Consider the following 10721-nt stretch of genomic DNA (forward strand, 5'->3'; position numbering starts at 1 on the left):
CTTCAGGAATCTTGGCTACTTGCCATTAACAAAGCTACTACTTTTCTCTGAATTTTCCTTGGGGGCAGTGGCTCCCTCTGGTTTTGGATGCTCTCCTGGGGCTGGGGTACTGTGAGGATGAGGATCTTATAAAAGCTTGACTAGAACTCAAATTACAAACCTTCCAAGGCCACTATATTCTCCCTCCCCTCTCTCCCCCCTTTTTTCTTTAACTCTGTCTTGAATCTGTAACTCTCATAGAACCATTTATATTGGCATTAGGTTTGATAGAGCTTTTAACAATCATTACAAGAGTCCTGCTTTGACCTGATGGTGACACACTAAAGCCACACCTCCTTGATGGTGACACATTAAAGCCACACCTCCTTGCCATTGCTAGCTATCTTACATGCAGCTGAACAAACAGGTAGAAATTATTTATTTTAAACACATGATATTGACCTGATGAGGAAAAACAAACTGTAGAGCCAACTGCGGTAAGATATTAAGCAGGACTTCCTGTTGGCCTTCGCTTTAAGAGCAATGCTACTATACACCTACTTACTTTTGAGACATTAAGATGCATGTCGCTTTAATGGAATGTCAACTTTAGCATGAATTAATAAAGGGGTAAGGAAGAGTAATGAATGTGGGAGAGCCTGGGATTGGGAGCAGGTCCTCTCTTACTCTGGGGACTATATCTGTTTCTCACTTCAGTTGTTATGCCCCCGCTTTTGTAGAAACCAAGTATCTTCTCTGTGAACTCTGCCTTCTGCGACTTGAGGCACATGGAGTGACAGTGTTTAATTGTAAACATTAAGATCATTAACAGATGCTCTCTGGAAATTGCACTTATGACAACCTGTTATCAGTAGCTTCAAATGATACAGGATCTAGTATTTTTGATGTCCCAGTAAGTGTCGTAGTTCTGTGGCAGAGTCTCAACATTTTGTGACTTGCAAGTCTAAGCAGTGAAATGCCCAACTCTGAATAAGCGGATCTGCACAGGAAGATAATTTAATTTTGCAGTAGCCTAGTTCCTTTAAAGGATTTTAACAGAACAGAAATTATTTTTTCCTTTAAATTCTGACCAGAGTGCAAGTATTGCCTGAACATGACTGAGTGGACTTTACTCAGTACCTGACATAGTTGTAGACCTGCAGGGCATTTCCTTCCCTCTTGCGCCCTCTGCCTCTAATTATATGTGTAAAACATCTGTGATTTCAATCCCTTGTGGTCCTCTCTCTCGGATCCCTAAAGAAGTGGCTTTCCATAAACTCAATTTCCTGTCCCATTTCTGTAATGGCAGTTCAGTTAACACTGACCAAATTCTCTTCTGCTTCTTAGGTCAATATCCGACACAGCCGTCCTACCCAGTGCAACCTCCTGGTAATCCTGTGTACCCACAGACAATGCCTCTTCCTCAAGCACCACCTTATACCGATGCACCTCCTGCTTACTCTGAGGTACGCAATATGTCCCTTTTGTATTCTTGCTCCACACCTGAAAAGTAAACTTGAACTGGTTACAAATGAATACTTAATACCTGCATTTGTTAGCCTGGAATGACCATTTGCACCTCCCAAGACTGGGCAGCAATCAGTCTGGCAGCTCTGTCTAGTGAGAAATGTGCTGAGTTAGGGGATGCCATTCTGACTGCTAATTAGAAAAGCATACTTTATGCACTTTGGGAGCTGTTCCAGGTTTCAAAATCCTTCTCTCTCTCTCTCTCTCTCCCGCCTTCAGAAATCAGTAAAACATTAGTTAATAGCTTTGGCTAAATGCTCAAGCATAACATTCAGTAAAAATGAATTGACATTGCCCTCTGCCAGAGGCTTCATGTGTGGATACAAACATTTCTGTTCCGAAATGGGAAAAAATACTTGTTCTGTGATCTGGCTGAAATCCACAAATAACATTTCCTTTCCCAAATCCATTTAAAATGCCAGAAACTTTAGTCAAAGCTTCCATTGGAGTTGCCACTAGAGCTAACCTGTGTAGGCAAAAGCCAATAAGATGGTTCTTCTGGATTGATTCTGGCAGACAATCGGGAAGCACCGTGCTTCAAATTGGCATAATCTGAACAAACTCCTCTCTCCCTCCAGATGGAGTTGTGCTTTCAGGGAAGGGAGTGGGACTACCGCTGTACTTGAGGGAGGGCGGCAGCCCTATGACATACTATCAGAGCTTTGAGAGAGAATCTGCATAAATGGTTCTGGGGCGAGGAAAATCTTATAACTTCCTTGTGTTTCTCGTTCTAGCTCTATCGTCCAAGCTTTGTGCATCCAGGGGCTGCCACCGTACCTACTATGTCCGCTGCATATCCTGGTGCTTCTCTGTACCTACCCATGGCACAGTCTGTGGCTGTTGGCCCAATGGGCTCTTCAGTTCCAATGGCATATTATCCTGTAGGTCCTGTCTACCCTCCTGGGTCAACTGTCCTTGTTGAAGGTGGCTTTGATGCCGGAGCGAGGTTTGGGGCTGGTGCCACTGGTAGTGTTCCTGTAAGTATAAATGTATTGTGGAAACCCTGCATGTCTCATTTTCAGAGTCACATGGGAGGCTGACAACATAGGCTATTCCTCAATCTCTAAACATTTATCATAAGGTGCTTGTGTCCGTATTTAGGAGCAATCGGCTGCTAGGAGAGAACCGATGTGAGCGACCTGTGCTTGTAGAGCTTATGGTGTTCTGTTGCAGTCTTTTTCTGCCATCACATCTCTGCTTGGCTTTGAGGGGGATAAAAAAATCCAGGGCGGCATTCATAGTCTTAATACTTGCCTATCCTGTTGCCTCACCAACTCTGTCCTATGAATGGAGCAGGGATGACTCTACTAGTTCAAACCAGGTGATCAGGGTGTTGCCCAGCTGTTTGTGTACTATTACGTGCAATCATAGTTCAGTAGCTAGCTATGGGTGCGTTGATGGTAATTATTCTGTGTTGCAAAAGGGAGTGCCCAGTTCACTGTAATCCAATATGTCTTGTCTACGCGGCTGAGGTGCCAAGGTGGCGTTGCCCTCTGATCCTCTTAACTAATCCTCTCTTTGTTTTTCAGCCGCCACCTCCTGGCTGCCCTCCCAACGCAGCCCAGCTGGCTGCCATGCAGGGTGCCAATGTGTTAGTGACGCAACGGAAGGGAAGTTACTTCATGGGGGGCTCGGATGGTGGCTACACTATCTGGTGAACAAAGAGGCTATGTTTGTTTAAGGAAAGACATCACATACTGTCAGCACTTCTCACAATGTAACTGCTTTAGTCATATTAACCTGAAGTTGCAGTTTAGACACATAACGGTGGGGTGTCTTCCTGGTGCCCAACCCTTCAGGCACTTTTAAAACGTAATAAGAAACCATGTAATGGTAGCAGTGCCTCTATTAAAGAGGGGTTAATTCATGAAATGAATGTGAGCTAAGCAGCCCCACAGATCTTCCTTTAATTCCACTGGAGTAATACTGCAGCACTGTCTCTTGGCTTTTATTAATCAACTGTCTATAAATTAGGGGGGCGGGAGGAGAAGGGTAGGAAGGAAATCTGACTTCAAAGTATCAAACTATAATTCTTGCAGCTCCATCTCAAATCTATTGCTTATCAATAGGAGTGAGATACATGCATCCTCTTTCTCCTTCCATAGAATCAATGGTGCTGGATAGAAAGCCAGTCACATTCATTTCTCTGGTGGCCACATAGAGCTTTTTCTCCCTCGCGACTTCACAGTAGAATGGATCCCTTGAAGCACTCTCTGTGCTCGCATTCGCTCTTCATTTTTCTCCAGGAAGGTTTGCAGCTAGGATGTGACATGGGATGTTCTTTTGATACATTCCCAGTAGCGTTGGGACTTCTTTGCACGTTGAGTCTAATCAAAGCCATGCTTTGGTGCCGGAAACACGGTGCAACTCCTGTGCGAACATTTCATTAAATGCAAACTAGACTTTTAAAACTACAGCTTAATAACAAAACCACATTTTAAAAGCAACTTGGTATCTTGACAGCAAAACTTAAGGCTATTGCTCAGAATAGAGAGACGGGTTTCCATCTGTGCTTGGGTGTGTAGCAACTGTCAATCAACACACAAGTTAGCTTGGTGAATGGCTTGTTTTATGAATGCATCCTTTAAAAAATGACTTGAGTATAATGAAGTCTTATTAGGGTTAAGAAGAATATTTCAGGGATCCTCAATCTTTTGGTTTTTGTTTTATGAAGAAAAAAAATCAGATTTGGTGAATATATTTTATCTTGAGGTTTCAGTTGAATCTAAATCTCTGTATTGTATGTTGTGTTAAACCGTACAACTGACTGTTCTGGAAGTTCAGCATTATGTCTCTCTGTATACACTGTGGTGCACTTAACTTGTGGATTTTTTTTATACTAAAAAAAGTAGAATAAAGACTATTTTGAAAATTTGAATAAAGTGACAAAGTTGCATTAGACCTCACACAGAACTGACCGTTGCTCAGCTTGGTGGTGGTGGTGGTTTTTTTTATTTATTTTAAAGGCTTGCATCTTCTTTCCTGCCTTCTTGCAAACTTCATCTTAAATAGGTTTTGTGAAAGGGGAACTTTTCTTAAGAGGTGGGGAGAACCCTGTAGATCTCCTGAGAGCATTTCACACTAGTCTCTCCTAACACAGGGAAGGATGATAGGAAAGAATGAAGTGAAATTTGAGTCGATCTGTTGGTTTGTGAGGATATCGCAGACTGGCATGATGGGTAAGTGGACTTGTGGTACAATAGAGGATCATGCCAAACTGAAGCATTTTTAATTTCTTGGAAACAGTCATCCTGCTTCAGAAGTTAAGCAATACAGGGCATGTTGAGTCATCTAGAGTGATTCAGCCAAACAACTCTGTAGGGCTAAAGCAAACATAAGGGCAGAGTAGTTTCAGGCATCTTTTTTTCATCCCTAACAGGGAATTACTGCTGAGAGAGGTAAAGCACTTTTTGAATTTTAGCACTTCATTCAGCCTAAGATCAGGTAGCTTGCCCTAAAGAGGGGTGTTTTCCTTTTGGTGGTGGCACTAGTGACACCAAACTAAGGTACTGTGCAGAACAGTGATACAACAGCCTACACCACGTAGAGGCCTGACTTTCTTGTGTTGAGTGACTTGTTTACATGAAATAAGCTGCTAGCCTCACCGCTTGTAAGAATGTAATAGGAAGTGTTGTGCTTAATTAGATCATGGATCTGTCTGGTCTCAAACACTGGCCAGTACCACATGCAACACCTCAAAGTGAAAGAAACCCGGTAGTGGAAAACACTATATAATCTGCTCATAAGGCAAGTGTCTTTAATTGGCCTCTGTCAGCTAATGGCCGTCCTCATTTTGAGAGGCAGTGTGCTCCAAGGGTTAAGACACTGGGTTAGGATCAGGAGCCCTGGCTTCTTTTCCAGCTCTGCCACTGACTTGCTGTGTGACCTTGGGCAAGTCACTTCTCCTGTCTGTGCTTCCAGTTCCCCTCCCACTTGGTGGCCTTTTAGACTAAATTCTTTGGGACAGGGACTTACTAAGTAATTGTACAGAGCCTAGCATGATGGAGGCCTCTAGGAATTACAACACAAATAATAACTTTATTAACTTTGGCCCTTAATCTAGTCCCCCCTTCCTTTAAGCAACCTTAACATTCTTTGCTCGAGGAGAGAAACTCTAGATCAGGGGTAGGCAACCTATGGCACACATGCCAAAGGTGGCACATGAGCTGATTTTCAGTGGCACTCACACTGCTTGGGTCCTGGTCACTGGTCCGGGGGGCTCTGCATTTTAATTTAAATTAAACTTCTTAAACATTTTAAAAACCTTATTTACTTTACATACAATAGTTTAGTTATATATTATGGACTGATAGAAAGACTTTCTAAAAATGTTAAAATGTATTACTGGCACGTGAAACCTTAAATCCGAGTGAATAAATGAAGACTCGGCACACCACTTCTGAAAGGTTGCCAACCCCTGCTCTAGATGTTTATTAGTCCATATTACAAACCGTACAAGGAAGTGCACTATCATCACAGCTGGCCCTTTTACATTGTAGTGCTTCCAACCAAATCACTTACTAAGTGGGAGATCCTTGCCTTCAGTTTAACAATCATTCTACGCAGCGGAACAATGGTTGAGGTTAGCATTGTGCACGTGTTAAATTAATCCAAGAAGGAAAAGTGTAATAAATTAGGGAAAAAAAGTCTCTAGCTCCCAGAGTCCAGGAAACATGGGCAACTTAGCGTCAAACCTGAGTCCGGTGTAGAAGCTGTTAGCCCCTCTGAATGGGTTATATAAAATATTCCTCCTTTTCTCCTTTGGAAGGGAGGTTCTCCATCTGTACTGACACATCTGCTTCTGGTTGCTCATAGGTATGGTAGCTACCTTTATTCTTGTACAGGTATATGATGATCACTACCAGGACTGTCAGTAGTGTGATGAAAACCACTGTGATGACACCTTCCGAAGAAAAAGAAAGCCAGATTAGGATATAGCCTTGCACAGCTCAGCCTCTAGCTGCTCACTTAGAAATCTGCTTGATCTGTAATAGTACTAGCATTGGTCATAAGAGCAGCAGAACAATATGGGATGCTCTCAGGGCTATGTTTATTTCAAACTGGGGAAATAGTATAAAAGTGTATATTAAAAAATAATTCACTGTAGGGGACAAAGAGGAGGTACAGAGTGGTACAGCGCTAGCCTGGGATTTAAGTCTAGATTCTGTTCCCTGCTCTGTCCCAGACATCATGTGTGACCTGGGCCATGGCACTTGGGCCAGATTTTTAAAGGCATTTTGGGTCCTAAAGATGCAGATTGAAAATCCCACTAGGTGCCTATCTGCATCTTGTCATACAGCAGGGCCAGGGAGCAGTGGGAGAGTGGTCCAGGGGAGATATATAAGCCCTAGGCTAACTAAGGCATGGTTCCCTGTAGACTAGGGAAGGTTACTACAGGTTAATTGGAGCACTTGTAGTCAATTAAGGCCCTGTCAGGAACCTAGTTAAAAAACCCTGCTTCAGGCAGACAGGGTGGTGCAAGGAAAGAGAGAGGACTGGAGTTTAGAGGCGGGTTGCTGAGAACTGAAAGACCAGAGAACCGGAGGAAGGGAGACTCTGCCCCAACGTCAAGGACCGAGGGTAACCCTACCCAAGGGGGAAGAGGGTAAGAAACCCGCAGGGGCTGGGGCTCAGAGTGCGGCGCAAACCCAGACCCCTTCCCTACTTCCCTCCTCCAGCACCTTCCCGGGCCACTAACGGGGCCCTTGGTGCCCCAAGAGCAGAGGTGAGGGGTGGCGTCCTAGCCCTCCCACCAAGAAAAGCATAGGACCCACCATCCCAACATCAGCCATTGTGCCACAATCTTTAGGCACCTAAATACCTTTTAAAATCTATCTCTTGGTCTGTATGCCTCAGTTCCTCATCTGTAAAGTGGAAAGAATAGGAAAGTACTACCTCATCGGGGTATTGTGTGAATTAATACGTTAAGAGTGTGAGAGGCTCAGATACCATGCTGATGGGAACCATATAGTACTGTAATATCATTTGCTATATTCATGCATGGATTTGGGGAATCAGTGTGGCGGGGACTGCACAGGAAAAGATGTGGGTTTCATGTCTGGCTCCGTGACTTGTGGTCTTGGACTTGCCACTCAACGTTTCTGTACCTCAGTTCCCAACCCAGAAAATGACAGTAATATCTCACTTGCTGTTGAGAAGCTTAAGCAATTGATGTTTGAGAGCTTCAGAAGCAAGATGGATTTGTCACGGTGTCTAGAAATGATATAGGACACTCCTCTTTTTCCTGATCTTTAAATAGAATATCTTACGGAATATTAGTAAAGCAGCTGAGATTATGCTAAAGTGATAGAAAAAACAGTTTATCAGCAGTTGCTGACTACTGGTCTCTGTTACGGGAAGTTACTCCAGCATTTCAGCCATTGGCAGGCAGATCGCACTTAACCAGCAACACACTATACCCAGAAGAGATGCTTCAGACAATGGCACCTGTAATAAAGTGTTACACTGGGAAATAAGTATTGACGCAGCCTATGACAAGGCTTGGAGACTGGCTAAGAGGCAAGACTAACCTTATGTGCATGGACAGAGATGGAGGTGGCATTGATTTGGTTGGGTGAGTAGCTGAATAACCCATAGATTTTTTTTTTCTACATCCATTTCCTCTTCTTTCTCTTAGTGTGTGTGTGTTTGTTTTTTAATCCTGCCCTGAACTATATCTTTTGCCTCTTCTCTGTGCTTAGAACCTGGGCCGGGAGAAATTCACTGTTGCTTTAGCTTCATGTAGGCCATCTCTGGGGGGCCACTCTAGAATTGTTCTCAGTAAAAAGGGACTGAGAGGCTATTAAACTCCTCTGCCTGGAAAAGTTCAGCAGCTGTCAGCTGGATAAAAGCAACCTAGCTTCCGGTGCTGTTATTACAGTTAACCCCTTGGTGATATGCCTTGGTGTCGTGCATTCTTGGCGTGCGTATCTACCGAGGTGAGTGCTGAAATGTTGTGCATTAGCTGGGAACTGCCAAGGTCATCCACGTTGCAATACAGCCCCTTGCAGCAGTGAAAAGAATCATTAATGCCTCAGTGTGGAAGAAAGATGAGTAAGTCCTGTAAGGTGAACTACTTTGATTAGGCTCTGAGTTTTACCCAGAAAGTGTCTATGTACCTATGTATCGTGGTACAGAGCAGAGTGATGGCCTGTGTGCTGGTTGGGATCAATATGCAATGATAGGAACGTCCTACCTGCGATGACACCCACACTGGCTTCCTCTTGGAGAGACGGCGTATTTGTCCTCTTCAGAAAGGGGGTGGTCAGCTCTTCTTTACAATGCCGGGGGGGAAATTGAGAAAAGGGGGGAGGGAGGGGAAGAATGTAAGTGACACTGTTATTGAAGCATCTTCAAGGCACTTACAGTAAAGCCTTTGGAGGCATCTAGTTACACAAGAATAGGTCTTATGCTAAGACTTGTTTAGTAGCGTTGGTTGAACATTTTTCATTGAAACAGTTTTTGGTCTGAAAACAGGTTTAAAACAAAAAGGAAGTATTTCTTCACACAACGCACAGTCAGTCTGTGGAACTCTTTGCTAAAGGATGTTGTGAAGGCCAAGACTATAACAGGGTTCAAAAAAGAACTAGATAAGTTCATGGAGGATAGGTCCATCAATGGCTATTAGCCAGGATGGGCAGGGTTGGTGTCCTTAGCCTTTGTTTGCCAGAAGCTGGAAATGGGTGACAGGGGATGGATCACTTAATGATTACCTGTTCTGTTCATTCCCTCTGGCGCACCTGGCATTGGCCACTGTCGGAAGACAGGATACTGGGTTAGATGGACCTTTGGTCTGACCCAGTCTGGCCGTTCTTATGAAAATGCCCTTTTGGCAAAACCATTTTTTTGTTTTGTTGTGAAATTGTATTGACAACATTTTGTTTAGAAAAAAAATAGGAAGGGTTTTGAAAAATGTTAAAACATCCCAGTTTGACACTTTTAGATCAAGAAGTTTTGGTTTTTCCCATGGCAAAATGACTCTGGTTTGAAGCTTACTTCATTATATATTTTTAAAAAATGGTTGAAATCCAAACTAAATGTTTTGATAGACCTAAAATGATTTTTTTTTGAAATTTTGGATTTTTGTCCCAGTTTGAGTCAAATTTTTTGTTCTCAAATTTCTTTTTCTTGCAGCATGGAAAATCAGTTTTCTGACCAATTCTGTCATTTACCACAGATGAACCCTGGAATGGGAGTGAAGTCTGGAAACTTTTCAACCACATGTTAATTGAACGATTTAGAGCAGTGGCCTTGATTAGCAGCCCAGAGGTACTCAACACTTTTAGCCAAATCTGTGGACTTTAATGGTGCAACATGCCTATTGGAATCTGTGAGTTTTGCTCAATTCAAGACTCCAAGACATGGTTTAAAAGGCAGAACTGATTTAACAGCATCTTTCCCATCATTCTGTGGCATTATGTAATCAGGCTGTCTCCTTGCACATCGTGTTATAAACAGCAGCAGTGCTACCAGCAGGAATGGTCTGGCAGTAGCTCCGTTCCAAATTGTCTTACAAGTTCTCAACCTGAGACAATTTCTTCTGGCTACATTTTGCTTCAACGGGAAGTGGGTTTGTCTTCATGTGGGACAATTATAAAGGGGTCTTTTGGATAGGGAAAAAATAGAAGCTGCATGCACGGCAGGTGTTTTTCCTGCAAAGTTTTCAGCAGAAACAAACTTGCATTCACAAATGCTTCTACAGTTTGGCTCACTATAAACTTCTGCCTCTCCTGCTAAGGTGTTGTATTGTAAGATGAGGCCCCATATAAACCTGCCTCTTCATTTTGCGTCATGCAGAAGGTGTTGCGTTACCTTGCCAGCTAGTAAACCAAGCTGTGATTTACTGACTCCTTACCAGGTTTGCAACCTGCCACGCTTTCAAGCGCTTCATACCTGGAGGTGGTGGAGTAGCCCCCATGGATCTAGCTGAGTTGCAGGTGTTTTTATCCTTCCAATTTAAATTTTGGGATCTTTTAGAACTACAAAAACAGCAAGAAAAGTGATGTTAGATTTATTAGCGTCTTACAATGGGGAATGTAACTCAGTTAATTACCCTTATGCTTAGTTATGGTAGAATCTGAACTTTTTGATCAGTCACCCAACATCAAAAGCAGCACTTACTTTGAGAAGAAAACAAAACAGTCTAATTTGTGCAGACCTCATTGGAATAGTTGAGCCCAGGGTCAACCCAGGAGCAAGTTAAGACAAGCAGGGAT

General features: G+C 43.1%; 2 protein-coding genes across 2 annotated transcripts; one reads left to right on the top strand and one right to left on the bottom strand.

Moving 5' to 3' along the window:
- Positions 1 to 7: 7 nt before the first annotated feature.
- Positions 8 to 4412, top strand: DAZAP2 (DAZ associated protein 2). Its single transcript, XM_024218437.3, has 3 exons — positions 8 to 1445; positions 2241 to 2483; positions 3036 to 4412. The coding sequence occupies exons 1-3, from the start codon at positions 1182 to 1184 to the stop codon at positions 3162 to 3164; spliced, it is 636 nt and encodes a 211-aa protein (XP_024074205.1). The 5' UTR covers positions 8 to 1181; the 3' UTR covers positions 3165 to 4412.
- A 1827-nt stretch (positions 4413 to 6239) lies between these two features.
- On the bottom strand, positions 6240 to 10476 carry SMAGP (small cell adhesion glycoprotein). Its single transcript, XM_026661595.1, has 3 exons — positions 10399 to 10476; positions 8702 to 8779; positions 6240 to 6409 (listed from the first exon to the last, which is right to left on the bottom strand). The coding sequence occupies exons 1-3, from the start codon at positions 10421 to 10423 to the stop codon at positions 6240 to 6242; spliced, it is 273 nt and encodes a 90-aa protein (XP_026517380.1). The 5' UTR covers positions 10424 to 10476.
- Positions 10477 to 10721: the final 245 nt, after the last annotated feature.

Source organism: Terrapene carolina, unplaced genomic scaffold (genome assembly GCF_002925995.2).
Source record: "Terrapene carolina triunguis isolate 2854851 unplaced genomic scaffold, T_m_triunguis-2.0 Scaffold11603, whole genome shotgun sequence".
Lineage (NCBI taxonomy): Eukaryota > Metazoa > Chordata > Testudines > Emydidae > Terrapene > Terrapene triunguis.

Excerpts from the sequence above, each read along its gene's own strand:
- SMAGP (XM_026661595.1), bottom strand. The coding sequence starts at position 10,423 with ATGGGGGCTACTCCACCACCTCCAG. Across the intron at positions 8,780-10,398 it reads GGCTACTCCACCACCTCCAG|AAGAGCTGACCACCCCCTTT; the intron begins GTATGAAGCGCT and ends GGCATTGTAAAG. Across the intron at positions 6,410-8,701 it reads CAGTGTGGGTGTCATCGCAG|GTGTCATCACAGTGGTTTTC; the intron begins GTAGGACGTTCC and ends TTTCTTCGGAAG.
- DAZAP2 (XM_024218437.3), top strand. The coding sequence starts at position 1,182 with ATGTGTAAAACATCTGTGATTTCAATCCCTTGTGGTCCTCTCTCTCGG. Across the intron at positions 1,446-2,240 it reads CACCTCCTGCTTACTCTGAG|CTCTATCGTCCAAGCTTTGT; the intron begins GTACGCAATATG and ends TTCTCGTTCTAG. Across the intron at positions 2,484-3,035 it reads GTGCCACTGGTAGTGTTCCT|CCGCCACCTCCTGGCTGCCC; the intron begins GTAAGTATAAAT and ends TTTGTTTTTCAG.